Source organism: Eschrichtius robustus, chromosome 15, assembly GCF_028021215.1.
Source record: "Eschrichtius robustus isolate mEscRob2 chromosome 15, mEscRob2.pri, whole genome shotgun sequence".
NCBI classification, from domain to species: domain Eukaryota; kingdom Metazoa; phylum Chordata; class Mammalia; order Artiodactyla; family Eschrichtiidae; genus Eschrichtius; species Eschrichtius robustus.
Window position 1 is genome coordinate 4,604,001 of NC_090838.1, and position 20,037 is coordinate 4,624,037.

Below are 20,037 nucleotides of genomic sequence, written 5' to 3' on the forward strand. Positions count from 1 at the left end.
TATCTTCTCCATCTGTATCCAGTTAGGAGGCTATTATTTTTACCCCTATTATTTATAGACAGAGGGGAAGCAGCGGGGCAGAGGAAAGCAGATGTCAGCCCTAGTTCTGAGCCTTCAGTCTTGGCCCTGTTCCAACTTTCATTTTCACGAAAAGAGAAATCGAAACTTGTGCTCAGCTGAGAGTTAGTCAAGGAAGGCGTGTCCCCCCTCCCCGTGTGACAGGTTGCCGGCCGCATATAAAGTGAGGCTGCAGCTGCAGGGCTGCCTCAGGGCACCTGGCCACCATGTGGATGCTGGTACCCGTGTCATTTACTCTCAAGCTGCTGAGCGCCTTCCTGCAGCCCCTGGTCTCCCTGTGGAGCAGCCTGGGGGCCCTGTTCCCCCGGCTCAGGGCAGCATTCTGGCTGGCAGGAGGCAAGAAGAGCCAGCAGCAGCGGGGCAGGAGAAAACCGAGGGAGACCAGCAGGAAAGATGAAGAGGACCGCGATCTGCCCATCACCCCCACCAGCGTTAACTATCACTTCACCCGCCAGTGCAATTACAAGTGTGGCTTCTGCTTCCACACGGCCAAAACGTCCTTCGTGCTGCCGCTGGCGGAGGCCAAGAGAGGCTTGCTGCTGCTGAAGGAAGCGGGTGAGTCCGGACCCAGAACGAGGTCAGGGGCTCAGCTGGCACGTGGCCGGCTGAGAGGAGGGGGCTGGGAGCGCGCGTGGGCTGGACGGTTCCCCCAGAGCCTTATCGGTTCCCACCTTAGCGGTTCTGGGGGATGCCCTCCCGCCAGAGGATGTGGAGGTGAATTTGGGGATGGGTGTCTAGGGCTTCCCAACCCGCAGAGTCGGCTGGCCTGGGGGTAAGTGGAGCAAACCCAGCCTCCTGCCGCTGCTAAGCGAGCCGCGCCTGCACCTGCCGGGTCCCTGTCCGCCCAGCCCGCAGAACGAGGCAGGTCGGGAAGGTCGTGCTGCGCTGAGTCTGTCCGAAGCACTTGGGGTTTCCCAGAAACAGTTAATGAGGAAGGTTGCAAACAAATACAAACACTTTGACTTAAGAAACCCAATAGTTGAATCTTTTATTTTGGATTATTTACGTGTTCTTACTATGAAACTTTAGAGAAACTATTTACAACTCCAATAAGGCAATAACTTTGCCCTGGAGACTTTCTCACTCAGTGTCACCACGTCAGTAACTCGAAGGCATCTGAGAGAGACCCCAGCCTGTCCAGTTCTAAGGTGACATCTTCCGCTCCAGATCTGTCCTCCTTCTCTCCTTGTCCTCCTGTCTTCCCTAGAGCAACTTCAGCTACATGGCCAACTTTTTTCTCAACTTGCTTACCTTTTTTACAGACGTGTAACATGCATTTGCACAGAACCGCACACACCCAGGTAAACAGCACACAAATCTAGACAGAAAACAGCGGGGCACCCAAAACGCATGCTCCCTTCAGCCCCTGCCCTTCCCGCCCAGGACAACCACTAGCTCTTATTCTAACACACGCACTAGTTTTGCCGGATTTTGTGCTTGATGCGGTGAGATCGTAGGCTTGCACTTTATTGGATCTGACTTATTTTGCTTTCCATACGCCTGTCCAGTCATCCACAAGCTCATCCAATGCCTGACCCACCTTGCCGTTCCCAGTGGGGTCTGGTTCAGGGTCTCATTATTTCTCACCAGGACTGCTGCAATTCATCTCATTGTCTCTGGGTCCCCTCTGAAAGCGCGTTATCTTACTAAAATATATATTTTGATGGCTAACTCCCGCACTTAGCTCTCTTGCATGGCTTCCAAGCCCGAACTTGTCAGCACAGGCTTCAAGCTCAGTGTTGCCATCCTTCACCCCACTTCCTGGAGGGCCCCAAGCTCTGGACACATCATGTGACACAGTTCTCCCCCAACACCTGCATCGTGGAGCCTGTGATTGCACTGTTCTCTCTTCCTGGAATGCCTGTCACCTCAGTCTCTGTTGGTGAACTTTCAAAGCTCCTTAGAATTATTCCTGGTCCTCGTCATGCAGAACGAATGCCCTCTCGCCTTCCTTTGTGATCCCATGGCATTTGTTACAAATGCATGTATTATAGCATGTTTTATTTACTTTATTTTTTTAATTGAATGAAAGATTCTTTAAATCCTATAATGCTTTGCAGTTTTCAAAAGTTTCACACACATGATTTCATATAATCCTAATTATAACCCTTTTTCTCCCTAGCCCTATCTTGCCCCTCCCCCATTCCCTCTCCCCACTGGTAACCACTAGTTTGTTCTCTATATCTGTGAGTTTGATTCTTTTTTGTTGTATTCACTAGTTTGTTGTATTATTTTAGATTCCACACATAAATGATATTATACAATATTTGTCTGACTTATTTCACTTAGCCTAATGCCCTCCAAGTCCATCCATGTTGCTGCAAATGGCAAAATTTCATTCTTTTTTATGGCTGAGTAGTATTCCTTTGTGTATATATACCACATCTTCTTTATTCATTTGTCTGTTGATGGACACTTTTAAAAAAAATATAAAAGCTTTTGCACAGCAAAGGAAACCATTGACAAAATGAAAAAACAACCTATTGAGTGGGAGAAGATATTTGCAAATGATATGACCGATAGAGGGTTAATAGTCAACATATATAAACAGCTGAGACAACTGAACATCAAAAAACAAACAACCCAGTTAAAAAATGGGCAGAAGGACTGAATAGAAATTTTCCAAAGAGGAAATGCAGATGGCCAACGGGCACTTGGAAAGATGCTCAACATCGCTAATCATCCGGGAAATGCAAATCAAAACCACAATGAGGTATCACTTCACACCAGTCAGAATGGCCATCATCAAAAAGACCACAAATAACAAATGCTGGAGAAGGTGTGGAGACAAGGGAACCCTCGTACACTGTTGGTGGGAATGTAAATTGGTACAGACACTGTGGAGAACAGTATGGAGGTTCTTTAAAAAACTAAAAATAGAATTACCATATGACCCAACAATTCCACTTCTGGATATATATCAGAAAGAAGTAAAAACACTAATTTGAAGAGATGCATGCACCCCAATGTTCATAGCAGCATTATTTACATTGCCAAGGTATGGAAGCAACCTAAGTGCCTATTGTAGCATATTTAAAATTGTGCTCTTGTGTTTTGTTTTGTTGTTTTGTTTTGAATATCTGGGTCCCCAAAGAGTTTGAGTTCCAAGGTTGAAACCTAGCATTCTGCTTATCTTTCTGCCTAACAAAATATCTAGAAGGTAATAGGAATCTAATGAATGTTTTTGAATGGATGAATTAGTGCATGAATGAACAAGTGAAGAGAGCTCTGGGGTTATGGAACGAACTTAGACTCTTGATTCACAAGGCCAGGGTTTGAATTCCTGCTCCAGCACTTAAACAATGTGTCAAGACATTTAACTTTCTGAATATCAGTTTAATATTCTTTAAAATAGAGACAATAATGATAACTCATATATCAACCTTAAAAAGTTGTTACAAGGGACAAATAAATAGATGCTCATATGTTTTTTAATAGAGTATAAACTATTACAGTTATAATTAATACTTTTATATCATGACCTCTCAGTTTTAAGTAAATAAAACCAAAGTTAGTTAAAATGGTTAAGGTATAGTATGGGTGATGTGTCCTGTAAGTGAGATTTCTGGCAAATAGAGGAAAATCTATTTTGGTGACTGTTGAAATTTTAAATTTATTTTTAAATTTAAACAATAAATGTACTTTACATTTAAAATTAAAATTACTGCTCTGGCTGAAGATGCTTCTAAAATATATTATTTACTTCTTTGGCTTTTTTTTTTTTTTTTTTTTTGGCTGAGTTGGGTCTTTGTTGCTGCGCACGGGCTTTCTCTAGTTGCAGCGAGGGGGGCTGCTCTTCGTTGCGGTGCTCGGGCTTCTCATTGCGGTGGCTTCTCTTGTTGCGGGGCACAGGCTCTAGGCGCGCAGGCTTCAGTAGTTGTGTCTCACGGGCTCAGTTGCTCCGCGGCATGTGGGATCTTCCCAGACCAGGACTCGAACCCATGTCCCCTGAACTGGCAGGTAGATTCTTAACCACTGCGTCACCAGGGAAGCCCACTTCTTTGGCTTTTAAACAGACCAGACTGAATAGAACTCAACCGTTATGAGCATCAGCTATTGATCTGTGCTGTGACAGGATGGCTTGAATGTTGGCACCATTGTGAATTAATTGCTCCTCATCTAAGCTCTTAACAACAACTCTACATCCTGTTCCTTCAGTTTTCTCATTCTTTCATCCCCTCTAACCTGCTCCTCAAACTCATCACGGGCTACACCACAGGCCAATACACTGTTTCACTTTCTCTAGTTATCTGCCCCTATTTAACCACACTTTTAGGGAATCGTATTTTTATTGGATCATAATTCTCATCATACAAGCCATCTCCTAGCATGTTAGCTTATAAATAGTGAGGTGCTATAATTTACCACTGCCCCATTGTAGAAACATCTGAGAGTAAAAGAGGGTGCTAGAAAAAACTAACTGATGAGATTTGGTCCTCCATAAACCGGGACTGTCCTGGGAAAGCTAGAATGGAGGGCGACCTGCACACTCAGAAAGATCAAAGGCTTTGGAGCTTGGGCGTTCGTCCTAGCTCCATTTTTCTCTCATCTCATTCTATTACATTGAGAAAATACTACTTTTGCCATTAAAATAATAATGGATGTTGGTGAAGTGGAAAAATAGAAGGAAAAGCCATGCTCTCTGTCTGTCCCAGGTATGGAAAAGATCAACTTCTCCGGCGGAGAGCCATTCATCCATGACCGGGGCGAATACCTTGGCCAGCTGGTGAAGTTCTGCAAACAGGAGCTGCAACTGCCCAGCGTGAGCGTAGTAAGCAACGGGAGCCTGATCCGGGAGAGGTGGTTCCAGAACTACGGTGAGAGCCTCGCCTGGCACGTGGCTGCTGCCTCTGTCGTTGTCTGTTGTTGTATTTCCTTCCATCCCGGGCTTTTGGCCAGGCCTGCTGGGGATCCAAAGGGAGGAAGAAACAAGTGGGCTTATTCTAATCTCTTTTCAAGCTGGTAGGGCTCTAAGCAAACCAGTATGGCAAGGCAGATAACAGAACAGACTAGCCCCAGAACTCTTCCATACATTATCAGTGCAGCTAGTTTTAGCTGAGCCACTAGTGGGGAAAATTAACACAGTGTACAGTTTTGCAAGCCCTGACCTTATTGTTTGCTATTCATGTTTAGTTTTTAAAGTATTTTTGGAAATAACTCTATTTTAGTAGTCTCGTGTACAAATTAAGGGATTAGACTAAAACAGTCGTTCTCACCTTTGGCTGCATATTCGGCTACTGAGGAAATTTATAAAATATCTGTACTGGGACTGGACTCCAGACTAATTATATCAGAGCCTCGTGATATGTGGACAGGCCAACTTGGGGTGCTCCAAGGGATTCCACTATACAACCCAGGGTTACAAATCCCTGGTCCTAAGACTGGGAAGCTAAGTTTTACGTAGATGTTCATATTCATAGAGCAGTACCTGGAATTTAGGAGGCACTTGAAAAATGTTAGCTATTATTACTGCTATCATTTTGGGAGACAGTTCTAACTGAACTCTTAGAGTAAAATGTTCCGTGCTTTGCTTTGTGTAAGTTGTTTGAGCCTTGAAATCATCCAAAGGGTAGTTGCATTTGCGATCTGTTGAGGACATTCACAGGAGATCTCTGATGAAATCCTCCTTCCAAGGTGATGAAGAAATGGATGTGGATCTACAGGGTGTGGATGTGGGTAGAACAGCCCACCTGAGGAAGGTTAACAGGAAGACCACAGGGTGATGAGTCAACATCAAAATGACCATGAAGGGAGTCACTCAGTGAAAGAGGGGGTCAGAAGTTCAAAAGTAAGCTTTGGGAACCAGATTCAGAGACATAAGACAGGGTTAGGGAGCTGTGTGATCAGAGAAGAACTGGTTGGGTTTGCTATCTGTGTCCCCAGGGCAGCTCGCTCCCTCCAGGATGGGCTCCACATGCTGTCAGTATGGTGTAAAGAGTAGGGACAAGAAGGATTGCTGCACCTTTGGGTCAAAAGCTCAAACGTTGTATGGGAGAGGTGGTGCAAGTTAGTGAATTTGGAAGTGCGTGAGAAAAAGGATCATTAGTGGTAGGGAGACAAAAAGAAAGTGTAAGGACTATTAATAGTGGACACGTGGACAGACAATTATGAACGTCCGTTGATCTTTGTCCTATATGGGAGTTCAAGGTTAATGTCGCCATATGCTCAAATTATTAAAGATGCATCGTAAATCTACATTCTATGTTAAATCTACCCCCCCAGAAATATTTGCAAACAGTTTGAAATATTTTTAGATGTCTGGAGGAACAAACAAAATGTTTATGTCTACCTATGTGGTCGATAAGGCTCCAATTCTCCATCTCTGGCTTAAAGGCCTGTGTCTGCTTCCTTGGATGGAAAAGCCTAATGGTGATGGTTTTCCCTCAGGGGAATATCTGGACATCCTCGCCATCTCCTGCGACAGCTTTGACGAGCAGGTCAATGTCCTTATTGGCCGTGGTCAAGGAAACAAGAACCACGTGGAAAATCTCCAAAAACTGAGGACGTGGTGCAAGAATTACAGAGTGGCCTTCAAGATAAATTCCGTCATCAATCGATTCAACGTGGACGAGGACATGAAGGAACAGATTAAAGCCCTGAACCCCATCCGCTGGAAGGTATGCGCCGTGTCGCTTTTGCGGCTTGTAATTAAGAGAACGGTCAGGAGAGACTTGCTTCAGCAAAACCAGAAATGATAGGGATACAGAGAACTATGGACTCAGAGAGCCAGTTGGGAAAGCAGGCCCTTGGTCCTTCTTTCAGCTCTGCTAAACGTTAACTACTCACATTCTCTTTGCCTCAATTTCCCCCTTATAACTGATTTCCTTCTGGGAAATTGTGAAAGTAAATATAAAAGAATATGAGAAGTGCTTGGAGATATCCTGAAGAATCTGTTCATAGGAAGTCTAACTCGTATGTGTTTATTAAAATAATAAGACTGATTTGTCTTAAAAACTCTTGGCTTATTTATAAATGGGTATATGTTCTTCATAAATTCTGTTAGTTCATTTTTCTTTTTTTTTTTAACATCTTTATTGGAGTATAATTGCTTTACAATGGCGTGTTAGTTTCTGCTTTATAACAAAGTGAATCAGTTATACATATACATATGTTCCCATATCTCTTCCCTCTTGAGTCTCCCTCCCACCCTCCCTAGCCCACCCCTTAGATGGTCACAAAGCACCGAGCTGATCTCCCTGTGCTATGCGGCTGCTTCCCACTAGCTATCTATTTTACCTTTGGTAGTGTATATATGTCCATGCCACTCTCTCACTTCGTCCCAGCTTACCCTTCCCCCTCCCCGTGTCCTCAAGTTCATTCTCTATGTCTGCGTCTTTATTCCTGTCCTGCCTCTAGGTTCTTCATAACCATTTTTTTTTTTTAGATTCCATATATATGTGTTAGCATACAGTATTTGTTTTTCTCTTTCTGTTAGTTCATTTTTCATAGAATTATTAGAAGCTATTTGGGAGAAAGGCCATCCCCAAGTGGTGGCAAAATTCATTCCCAAGATTCATTCACCCAGATGTGTGCTTTAGGACTTAGCCCCACTATCAGCTACTAAAAAGTCTAAGGTTCAAATACACGTAAGCCAGTTCAAAATGACTTATAGCACCCACCATGCACAGATGCTTACAAAGAATTATAAACTGAAGGTTTCTGCCCCTGGCTGTTCTTCAGAATGATCTCAGGGAACTGTTTCAAATCAGCTTCTTGGGCCTCATCCTATACCCACTATCCTGAAACAGATTAGCAGGAGGGTTTGTGTGAATATGTATTCTTAACAAGCTGCCCCGATGATTGCTATGCAGGTATCCAAAGTCTGTGCCTGAACCCCAGGCTAATGCAACTAAAGATAAGATGTAGAATTCAATTCTAACAAGTAAAAGAGTTAAAGAAAACTCTTGTAATATAAAGCTATGTGTGCTGGGATAATGTGGCAGGGTGAAACAGGCAAGGTTTATTTCTGCCAAAGAGCCAGGAAGACTTCGTGTAGGAGGAGGTATTTGGCTCCTGCTCGGACAGAGGGACAGAATTTCCACAGGTAGAGAAGACCTAGGGAAGGAATTCCTGTCTAGACACCAAGAAAACCTTTCCTATCAAAGCTGCCTGGGAAGTGCTGTTAATCCCACGTTAGCATTCAGAGAAGGGTTGTGGAGATGGGAAAGGGATTAATGTATCATTTTCCTGAGGTTATCCTGTAACATGTGAAAGTGGGTTATGGGAAACAAGAAATGTTTCTTACTCTAAAAAGTCTTAATTTGTATGTTGAACTTGATGTTTGGTTACATATGTAAGTAAGCTGGAATATCAGCCACTCTCCCAGGTCCAGGAGGAACTGAAAACAGCTACAGAAACAGGGGTGATGGGAGGACCCCAGGCTATGACCCACTGTGTGGAGACGTCGGAGGAGAGCCAGAGGGCCAAGCTCCAAGCTCTTAGATTTCCCTTCTAGAGCCCCCTGCCAGTCCGCACTCATGTACTATTCTTATATATTATATATACGTTTTATATATATTTTTTTCTCATAGCTTTGGTTTGCTCATGGCTCCTTGTCACTTCTTCTCTATCTCTTTTCTCCAATCTTTCGACTCCTACTCTGGCTTCCACTTACCTGACTCACTCCAGAATTGCCTTTTCAAAATTCCGACTTTTTTTGGAGAGAGAGGATTAGCTGCTGTCCGCTTAGAAAACAGTTTTCGCATCAGATCACTGAGGTCTGCAGGATGCAAATTGATGTAAACCTGGATCAGGTGTCAACTGTTATGCAATCGCTCACGTGGGTCAGAACCTGGTCCCCCAGACGGCCTCCTCCGCAGGAGGCCCTGGGCTTGCAGGCAACCATTATTTTGTAGTCTGAAAATATTATAGGTTATAAGACTAGATCAAATGTAATCTAGACCAGTTTTTAAAAATCTAGACCAGTTTATAAAAATTTATATTTTGGGGATGTTTGGGCTTCTAGTACCATATCCCTAAATTTCAGGGCATGTTCTCATTTCCCCAGAGCAGTGTCTTTCTAGAATGTTTCCTAGTTGGAGGAGTCTTCTTTGCTCAGGAGGGGTTCAGGGAGAAATGAGATTTGGGGACAAAAGAGATGGAAAGCTCTTCACAAAGCCAACACCACACTTGTGTTTCAGGTCTTCCAGTGCCTCATAATCGAGGGTGAGAATTCTGGAGAAGATGCTCTGAGAGAAGCAGGACCGTTCGTAATAAGTGACGAAGAGTTTGAAGCCTTCTTGGACCGCCACAAAGACGTGCCCTGCCTGGTGCCCGAATCTAACCAGAAGGTTGTATGAAGCAAACATTGTTTTCTTCCCCATCACACATTTAGCTCCAAACAGGAAAGCGTCTCCACCAAGGGCTTTGGAGGGTTTGCGTGGGGAGATGGGAGGAGTCTCAGGGCTGAGGTGGAAGGTTCACTAGATCCTTAGGTTTCCAGTGTGAAAAACTGGATCCATCCTGTTAGTCCAAATGTACGTATCATGTAGGTTAAACAGTGTCAGCCAAAGCACGTCTGCAGTCTGGAGCTTCCAGGTGTTATCAGAGACAGAGTAAATAATCAGTGTGCTCTCAGAAGCTAAAGAAAAAAAGAACTTATTCAAAGCTACATTACTGCCGTGTTAGGGAGTAAAAAATTGAAGGTAGCCTGATATTCGACATACAGAGAACAGGTAAACTCATGTTCCCTGCTATGGAATGTTATACTGACTATAGAACCTATTTCAAAGAGTATTAGGGAACAAGGATAAATTTGCATGATATGATATTAGGTACAAATGAAGAACTATAGGCAAAATTCATTTGACCTTTAATCCTAATGGGCAAAAAAGGTGTGTATGTACACATCCCATGGTCATCTTGGGATAATGGGATTATCAGTCATTTTTGTTTACCTTGATAACTGTTTGGACTTTAAATTTTTCTAAAATTGGTAGTTTTATTATTTTTAAAGTATTTAAACATCAAAAGCTTTCCCCATCTTCCACCAAAGAATATATATGCAGCAAAATCTCTCCCTCATATGCTTACATCATATTAGAAATTTGCGAACAAGGAGTCATTCCTTATACTTCAGACTTCTGAGTAATGTTGACCAGAGCACGAATAAGGAAATCCCTGAATGGGGTCAGAGCAGCTTTTGAAAAGAAGACGGAGAACAGAGGAGAATACTCATATCTATACACTATTTTGTTTGACTTTTTAAAATTTGTCTTAATTACATAGGTAATGTGAGATCAAAGAAAATATGTCATAAATTACTACTTTTTGAGCACTTCACAGAGGCCTCATGAGCCAGAAATATTATCCCCATTTTAGAAACTCTGAGGCTGAGTCATAAGGTTAAGTGACCTCACCTACATGACAGAAAGGGTTAGCTGGCCTCACTCATGTCAGAGGTAAAGTGAGCTGATCTCATCTACATGACAGGCATGGTTAGCTGACCTCATCTGTGTCAGAGGTACAGTTAACTGACCTCATCTATGTCAGAGGTATATTAACTGCCATCATCTGTGTCAGAGGTGAAGTTGGCTGACCTCACCTGTGACAGAGGTAGAGTTAGCTGACCTAACCCATGCCAGAGGCAGGGTTAACTCACCTCCCTTAGAGCCCAGCAAGGGACAAACTGGGGTTTGGATAACTCCAAAGCCTGAGAAGCTTACTAGTCAGTTCATTTCAAACTTCACTGTACAGACAAACCCCCAGGCAGGGTCTTGCTAAAATGCAGATTTTGAGTCAGCAGGGTTGGGGAAGTTATTGAGAGGAGGTGACCACTATTTGACCTAGAGCTTTACTTGGGCGATTGAAGGCTCCTAACCCCTCCCCTGTCTTCAGGAAGGACACTCCCACGGTGAGACCATCTGGATGGTACATGTGTCTGAACCCAGCTCAGGCTTCTCTATAAACTTTCAAGACTAGCAGAGGGTGCTGAGGTCTTCTCGTCTTGCAGACCACCCAAGACAAGCTTTGTATGTCGGTTCCCTTGCGTTGGTGAGGTCAGCTCACTTTACCTCTGACATAGGTGAAGTCAGCGAACCCTGCCTCTCATGTAAGTGAGGTCAGCTATCTATATCTGACAGAGGTGAGGTCGGTTAACGATATCTCGGACATAGGTGAGCTCAGCTAACTTTACCTGTGATGTAGGCGAGGTCAGCTAACCATGCCTCTTATGTAGATGAGGTCGGTGAACTCTGCCTCTGACATAGGTGGGGTCAGCTCACTTTACCTCTGACGTGGGTAAGGTTTCACCCAGGGAACTCCCAAGTTTGCAAACCAGCAAGCAGGTCTGAGGTGCACCCATGATTCGGCATTTTAACCAGCTCCCAGGTGGTGCTGATGCCTGGCCCACCTCCAGACATTCAGGAACAAGGTCCCGAACTGGCCACGCACAGGAGTTGGCAAACTACAGCCCGTGGGACAAACCCAGAATGCAAGCCAAGAATGGTTGGAAAAAAAAATCAAAACAAGAATGACACCTGTGACTCAGGAAAAGTATACGAAATGCAATTTCAAGGTCGATGCGGAAGGTTTCAGTGGAACACAGCCACGCTTGCTCTCTAAGCATTGTCCACAGTGGCTTTTAGTTGTCACAGAGACCGCGTGGTCTATGACGCTGAAAATATTTACTCTCTGGCCCTTTACAGAAAAATGTTTGCAGACTCCTACCTATATGGGGTACGTAGAGAGGGTATACCTTCCTATGAGAGCGTAGGCACACTCTCTATATACCTATAGAAGGCATAACTAGTTACAAGTAACGTAAGTAATATTACAATCCTCAGATAAGCTCCCAGGTAATAGCATTAAAGGGATTCTGCTTTATTCACTGAAAAGGGGGTCCATCAGAGGCATGGCGGACACAGGGAATATTGAACAATGAAGGACAGGGTTCCCCAGAGTTGGAGGAAATGGGGAAATTAGCCTGGGGGTTTCCCTGTCAGAGGAGCTTTCAGAGTGGCATGTGACCCTTCCAGCATGGGGCAGAAGCCAGCCTGCTAGAATCTGCTGGAATCCAAATGGACACAAACTGATGGCTCAGAGATGTGTGTTAGGTGGGGATGGGGCACTGGCAGATGGTTCACCTTGTAAGGGACGCATCTAAAGACGCTCTAGAGATTTAAGACATGTGGCCTCCAGGAATAATAAAGCACAAACGCACAAACGCGGTAAGACAGACAGTTGAGCATACATACTGAAAAATATGCTTGAAACTAAATTGGTATGTAATTTCTGCTTTGCAGATGAGAGATTCCTACCTTATTCTGGATGAATATGTGAGTATGTCTAATGCATTATAAAACGATCCCTTAAAAATTCATTAAGCAGCAAGGTCAGGGTTGAGTTATAATCAGCATAACCATTTAGCCCATATTCATTCTTTTTGGCCAGCATTTCATATTTTTATTGTCACTGACTAATATTATAGAGCCCTTACTTCACTGTGTCCGTCTCTGAGCTAAGGGGTTGGGCAGGCATTGGCTTGAATCTGATCCCAGTGTTTGCACACACCCGCACTCGATGGCCTTTTCCCTATGGCTATGGATCCATGGAGGTCGCACGGAGCTGACATCACACAAAGCAGAGTCCTTTGTTATTCCATCTTCAGCTGGGTTCTCTGGTCAAGGGGTGCCCAGGGATCTTTGCAGGAAGGACATGTCACACTTGACGTTATTGCCTTTAATACCTCAGATGCTGCCAGCTTGTCCTCTGACAGATAGCTCTTGGCTTTGGGGAGAAGAGATTACAGTTCCTCTCCAAAAGCCACTGATACCTTCCTACTCCACTGCCTTCCCAAGGAAGAGATACGCCATCATTCTCCAAACTGAAAAACAAATCACTTCTCCCTTTCCTTGTCTCTTTTTGTTTTCTTTTTCTGTCCCAATTCATAAACTTTTGCCAATATTTCTAGCACTGGACAAATAATTCCATTCAAAGATCTGTTTTTAAGAAATGAGCTCCAACAAGAACCATGGCTTTTCCATATTTACACTGAATTTGGTGTTTCGAGAAATGCTTACTGTGACTTTTGATATTTTATTATTTTCAAGTTAATCAGTGATGATTCACAGTCACTCATTTGTTGTCAATATGTGCTTTCTTTAAGGAGCAGAGGGGGAAAGGTGGTAACACAAATGTTCAGTTCATGGGTTCAAGGTAGAGAGGAAAAGTCAAACGGAATTTATTTTTGGAGTACCATGACCGGCTGGGGATTTTGACCAATGTTCCTCTACAAACTGTCTGGTTTCCGTACAGTTGGAATAAATAGAGTGGGAACAAAATTTACTTTTGGCAATCTAAGAACATTTTGATTCAACAAGCGTTACTACAAAATGCTGTGTGCCATGGTAGGTCATAGAGCTGTGAAGATCTGGTTCCTGTCTGTAAGATGCTTAATTGAGGATGAAAACCAAGACCCTTAGCAGGGCATGTGCTACTCTTCTTGATGTGGGACCTGCCCGCCTCTGTAGCACCTTTCTTACCATGCTATCTCCCTTTCTTTTTTTAAAAAATTAATTAATTAATTAATTAATATGCTTATTTATTTATGGCTGTGTTGGGTCTTCATTTCTGTGCGTGGGTTTTCTCTAGTTGTGGCGAGCGGGGGCCACTCTTCATCGCGGTGCGCGGGCCTCTCACTATCGCGGCCTCTCTTGTTGCGGAGCACAGGCTCCAGACGCGCAGGCTCAGCAATTGTGGCTCACGGGCCTAGTTGCTCCGCGGCATGTGGGATCTTCCCAGACCAGGGCTCGAACCCGCGTCCCCTGCATTGGCAGGCAGATTCTCAACCACTGCGCCACCAGGGAAGCCCCCTCCCTTTATTAAAAGAAGCTTTTATTTCTATTTACACTTTTTTTTTTTTAATTCCTGCACACACAGTTTTCACTCCAGCAATATCATCTACCTGCAATTTCCCAAACTCACCGTACTGTTTCATGCTTCTGGGCTTTTCCGATATTGTTCTCTCTAGCTTACAATTTCAAAACATAACTTAGATGGCAACATTTTTTGGAAGCCTTTCCTGATTACCCCGCCCCCCAGTGGAGGGATAGGCATGTGTATATAATTCTGTTTATCATGCCCTTACCTGGTCTCAGGTGTTCACGTGGGTGATGGGAGCTGGTTGAGTACAGAGATGGTGTCCCCAGAGTTCCACGTCCCCAGTGAAGCATCTGGTTCACAGCTCTCCACAAACATCTGTTGAAATGATTGGAACATCAAAAGTCATTTTGAGTTGATCCCCCGAATTGAGTTTTACAGGAAATATCCCAATCTCTGTCATGAATTTCCTAGATGCGCTTCGTGAACTGCAGAAACGGACGGAAGGATCCTTCCACGTCCATCCTGGATGTTGGCGTAGAAGAAGCTATAAAATTCAGCGGCTTTGATGAAAAGATGTTTCTCAAGCGAGGAGGGAAATACGTATGGAGCAAGGCGGACCTGAAGCTGGACTGGTAAAGCTGAAGACTGAACAACCTTCAGCGCATCTGTGGGGACCGCCCTGGCCCTCAGCGCGTGGCTGCCCTTCTTCCCGTGGGCACTGCCAGGGGCCCCAAATTCGATTTTGAGTCGCATGTGGGATCTGATTGCCTGTGGTAACTGAACAGATAAATAACTGGGAAAATTGAAATCCTTAGAACATGCAAGACGATTAACTTTAGTTAATTAGCTTATTATGGATTTAATTTTTGAGTAGTAATTACTGTGACTCCTATATTTCCATTTTGAAGTTATTTTTCCAGTCCTTTCATTTGATTGTTATTTTCCCATCTGGAAAAATTACAAATGATCTCCCCCGATTATTTCTGCTTGCGGTGAGGCTCTTTCCTTTTCGGCCTTTATATCACTGCAATCTTGGACTTTTTACCCAGAAGTTTAGAAATAGTCCATACATGTTTCAAAGAATAAGAAATGATCATCTTACCAGGCTTTGACAAATACCTAGAAGGAGATAACTCATCTCCCCGGGGCTCTGCATGGCCCTGACCCACGCTGACTGTTCCAGGAATGTGAGTGATCGCTGCAGCTCCCCTTTCTCTTCCAAGATTCTTAACAAAACCAAGGTGTGCTTTAAATTTAGTGATGAAGTTTACATGGGGTCAGGGCTTGGGTTGCTGTGTGAATCTGCTGAGTCTGTCAAGCAACAACGTATGAGTTTGTTTGCTTGGTTGTCCCCATGTCCCTGAAAAGTGACACTTTCCTGGACTGGCATGAACTCATCTGCAAAAGCATCAGGCAAAGGTGGAGCAAAGGGTGTGACGAAGAGTGTAGGATGCACCAGGATTTTCTGTAAATGAAGCTGTGGCACAATATAATATTTCCCATTTAACTCTGAATTACTTGAAATAAGAATGTAATCTAGGTCAATATAAGATCCAGAGCCTTCCTTTGCTAGGCTAAGAAAGAACTTGAGGGAAAATGTCACTTGAATTGGGTCAAGGAACAAAATCTTCTCCTCTTGGAAATAACATATGCAGTTTGTTCATGCAACCTAGACAGTATCCCATTTCCTGGGAAATAATAATTTCCTATCATTGTTTTACAAAAGCAAAATCATGGACAATTTTTTGCTCAAGCAAAGAACTCTTGTAATCCAGCTGCCGTTCCAGTGTTGGCCACTAGGTGGCATTTAAATGTTGCCTGATTCCGTTACGCAGCCATGCAGAAATTCCGCTTCAGAATCTTTTTTCAAGACATGGTGAATTTGAAAGTTTGGTTTATGTGATTTTTTTTTTTTCTCAGAAAAGATATTCCTACTTCAAATTTTAAATCACTGTAATTCAACTGAAATATGTTTGTGTGTCTTCTGCGATAGAATGGTTGTCATGTATTTTCCATTTTATTTTATGTTTTTAAGAAAAAAAAAAAGAATTAGAAAGTATTTTTCCTCTATGGGTCTTGATAGTATCTAAGCCATGACGACCTTAATATAATCAGATAACCATAAAACAGGGTTTTTGTTTTTTACTTAACATGAGTTTATTTTGCTGACCATTACATTATTCCACAGAGAAAGGGCACGTATGTGAAAGCACAGAAGACATTGTGTGGTATCCAGTAGATGCTCAATCATTATAATCTGAAACAAAATCTGAAACTGAAACCCAAGTCCTCTGAGTTGAAGTGAATTTCTCTAGAGCTGAGTGAAACTGCATTTCTCTTTCCTCAAAGGGAAATATAAAACAAAACACTGCACTTGAGAAGAAAAAAGAAAAAAAAAAATATATATATATATGTATATATATAAAGAGAAAAAACAAAAAATAAATTAAAAAATGAACAAAAATCAGAAAAAGAGAAAAACAAATAAGCTATTTTAAACGCACTTTCCAGCTGTTTTTACACCACAACCCCCTTTCTAATGCACTGAGAGAATTTTCAAAGCCTTCATGTTTAAAATATTCAAATGTTCATTTTTCTTAAGTGGGAGAAGTCAGGACATTTATCATTAGAGTAAAATTCAAGTTTGGATTATATAACATTTTGCTTTATAGTTTCAGTTTTTCAATATGTGTATCAGTTTTGTGAGACAAATTCCTTTTTATCAGGAAAATGAAAGGTAATTTAAGTGAGGTATCTCAATTTAAGCATTCAAGGCAAGTATTTTGTGGTGCTTTCAATTATTGCTTAGTTTAGCTTGTAATACTATGAATAGAATTTTGTCTTAAGAAACCTAGAAAGATCAGACATTAGTAACAGCGTACTGGTTTAGAAAGGATGAACCATCCCTGTTATTTAGTGATAAATGCTATGAAAGTTGCCTGTTTTAGGTTTGAAGATGAATGAGATCATTTGGCTGAATCATCTGAAATGTCAGCTCCTATTCTATGACAATCTGGAGTTTGGAGTCTAGTTGTTCGATCAGTAGCGAGAATCATGATACTAAAACAGGCGGACAGATTCTCAATGAGGCTCCATCAGGCAATAATTCATCCCGTAGGCCGCTCTTCTGTTGAAAGGACTGTTTCATTCACTGCGATCAGTTGAAGACTAATCATGCAATAAGATTTTAAGGTTTTTTTCTTGAGTATATTTAGGACATCTTAATTTTAGGGAAATATATGTAAATATGTATATTTTTTTCTCCATATATGATGCTCTTGACTATTGGTCTGTTGTAAGATGTTATAATACATTAAAGTATTTTTTGTACATTACCTTCACTTTCAGTGGGTCAATGTAATGAAGTCTCTCCTTGGTGTGTGTTTAAAGTAATTACATGCTTTTACAAACCAACCTCGCTAAAGGCAAGTACACTTTAAAAATCAAGAAGGTTATCAATAATTAATAAGCACATTTCAACCAACCCACTCGACAATAAGATAGAGCAGAGGTGAGCCCCTGGGGAAAAAAACTCCTTGTGTTCTAAAATGAAAGCCAGCCTCTTGGGGGCCCAGTGTCTAAAACTTGATCCCTTCTGAAGGAATGAATTCCTGCAGACAGGCAGCAGGAATAGCACCAGCCCAGGGTACGAGTGGTCGTAGAACCACCATTCTGAGTGTGACCTGGTCAGCAGTCCAAAGGGCAGGCGTCTGGCACCCCGGAGTCCAAGGAGGTGCAGAGGTCCCCCCCAGCACCCGGGTCTGAGAGGTCCACTCAGTCCCCTCACATGCATCAGGCCGGCCCTGCCGCTGCTTCTCCTGTCAGCCTGTTTCTCCCTCCCACCCGCTTCCTGGCTCTGGGAGCTAAGAGTTCCACATCCCTGGCTCCAATGCCCACCTCACATCCTCCAGACGCGGACTGGTCCTCCTCGGACATGCGGCGTTTCTCAGACGTGTCCTTGTACTTGATCTCCAGTTACAAGTACTCACTTCTTCAGGAAGGATATGGCCTCACTACCTTTTCCCATTCTGGATACATGCCGACGCTGGGCTCCAGCCCCCAGGACAGAGGTCAAATCCAGGGGCTTGAAGACAGTGAAAGAGACTCAAGGGGCAGCCAAGGTCCTCTGTCATAGTGGCTGGGACACGGACAGACACATCTGGGGTACACAACCCAGTGTCAAGCCACTGCGGGCACACGTCATACCAGTCAGGGGAAAAGGCTGGGAAATTACACAGAAAACCCACATAGCAATTTCAACTCAGATGCCATTGAGCTGGGTTTGAAAGACCAGAAAGACTTTAACCACATTTTTCCCCCATGATTCTAAAAAGAATATGCATTTGGAGAATATTGGAAAAACAGAGTAAAGCAAAATGAAGAAAATAAAAATTACCCATAATTGTTATCACCCAGAGGCAACTGCTAATTCATTTCATGCATATGTCCAGTAATGCATAGTTTTAATAGAATTGAGCTCTTACTTAATTTTATTTTCCACTAATATCTTATGAAGGGTTTTAAAGCCAATTAGCATTCTTACACTTTAATGAGAACAGCCAGTTCTTAACAATTCACACAAAAAGATGAGAAGAGATTCAATGGTATTCTAAAAACCACAGTTAATTTGAAAAAAAATCACTGGATTCCGTTTTTGAGTTGTTTACATATTTGATTATGAATGTGAATGCAACCCGTGCTCTGGGAATTCATATTATCTAGAAAATATAAATATAATAATGAAAAGAAAGCTTCCCTGCGCAAGCTCATTCCTGGAGGATCCGGGGAACTGCCCAAAAGTGATTTATTTTTTCACTTGGGGCCATCTCGGCTGGTCCTTGCCTCATTCCTTTTATTTTTAGGCTGCACCGGGTCTTAGCTGTGGCACTCTGGGATCTTCCTTGCGGCACGTGGGATCTTTCAGTTGCGGCACATGGACTTCTGCAAAGTGTAGTTCTCTGACCAGGGATCGAACCCGGGCCCCCTGCATTGGGAGCGTGGCGTCTTACCCACTGGACCACCAGGGAAGTCCCATCCTTGTCTGATTCTGCTCCTAATTCCGATGTGTGAGTTTTTCCACACCACCAAGCAATTCTCCCACACCAGCTGGATGTCCTACAATTCAACTCAAGTCTGACACTCTCTACTTGGTGGTAGCATCAGATTCTACAGGCTAAGGACTCTGTCCCACAAGACTGCCCCTCACCACCCCTCCCCCCAACACAGACGCCAATCACAACTGCAGGTTGTCACCTGTGCTTCTGACTGGCCAGCTATATTGAAGGTTCCAAGGACCCCCTCCTAGGATTGGATTAATTTGCTAGACCAGCTCACAGAACTCAGAGAAACATTTTACTTATTAGATTACCAGTTTACTGTGAAGGGATATAGCTTAGGAACAGCTGATGGAAGAGGTGCAGGGGGCCAGGTATGGGGAAAGGGCCCAGAGCTTACATGCCCTCTCCAGGGCCACCAGTCTCTCCCAGTCTCCACATGTTCACCAACCTGGAGGCTCTCTGAACTCCATCCCTTTGGGTTTTTATGGAGGATTCATTACGTAGCATGACTGGTTAAATCATTAGCCACTGGTGATTGGACTCCCCCTCTGGAGGTCTGGGGGTGGGACTGAAAGTTCCAACCCCTTAATCACATGGTTGGTGGCCTAGGGGCTTTCCCAAAGTCCCCTCAGTAGCGTAGCAAAAGACATCCGTATTGATGTCATTGAGATAGGCTGGGACCTGGGACCTGGGACCCCCTTACCTAAATGCTTGCACCTGGACAAATGTCTCCTACAGCAATGGAATAAAAAGAAACTACAAGGACTAAAGGTAACTGTGCACTTGTGCAGCTGGGGCAAATTATGAACAAGATACAAAAAGGCTAAAACCCAACTGCCACTTCTGAGGTGCTGGGAGCAAAAGCAGGGGACCGCACATGCCCCCTGCACACAGCACCACCAAAGGGGTGGGCACACCATCCAAGCCGCCCCTCCTGCCTGACCCATCTATTCCCCCCCCCCCATTTAAGGGACCAGCTCGCCCCCTCTGGGGAGCAAACAAGGAAACCTGTTACTTTTTTTCACTCCCTCCTGCTGCAGCATGAGTCCGAATAAAGCCTTGCCTCAATTCCTCATCTGGC

General features: G+C 43.5%; 1 protein-coding gene across 1 annotated transcript; it reads left to right on the plus strand.

Annotated features, from left to right (window-relative positions):
- The first annotated feature begins 284 nt into the window (after positions 1-284).
- On the plus strand, positions 285-14,718 carry RSAD2 (radical S-adenosyl methionine domain containing 2). The gene is made up of 6 exons (XM_068564661.1): positions 285-633; positions 4,734-4,895; positions 6,466-6,695; positions 9,219-9,368; positions 12,321-12,353; positions 14,371-14,718. The coding sequence occupies exons 1-6, from the start codon at positions 285-287 to the stop codon at positions 14,533-14,535; spliced, it is 1,089 nt and encodes a 362-aa protein (XP_068420762.1). The 3' UTR covers positions 14,536-14,718.
- Positions 14,719-20,037: the final 5,319 nt, after the last annotated feature.

What these genes read in the sequence shown, in the direction of transcription:
- RSAD2 (XM_068564661.1), top strand. Translation starts at nt 285, where the DNA reads ATGTGGATGCTGGTACCCGTGTCATTTACTCTCAAGCTGCTGAGCGCC. An exon ending in TGAACCCCATCCGCTGGAAG is followed by an intron (nt 6,696 to 9,218) that starts GTATGCGCCGTG and finishes CTTGTGTTTCAG; the next exon opens with GTCTTCCAGTGCCTCATAAT. An exon ending in TGCCCGAATCTAACCAGAAG is followed by an intron (nt 9,369 to 12,320) that starts GTTGTATGAAGC and finishes TCTGCTTTGCAG; the next exon opens with ATGAGAGATTCCTACCTTAT.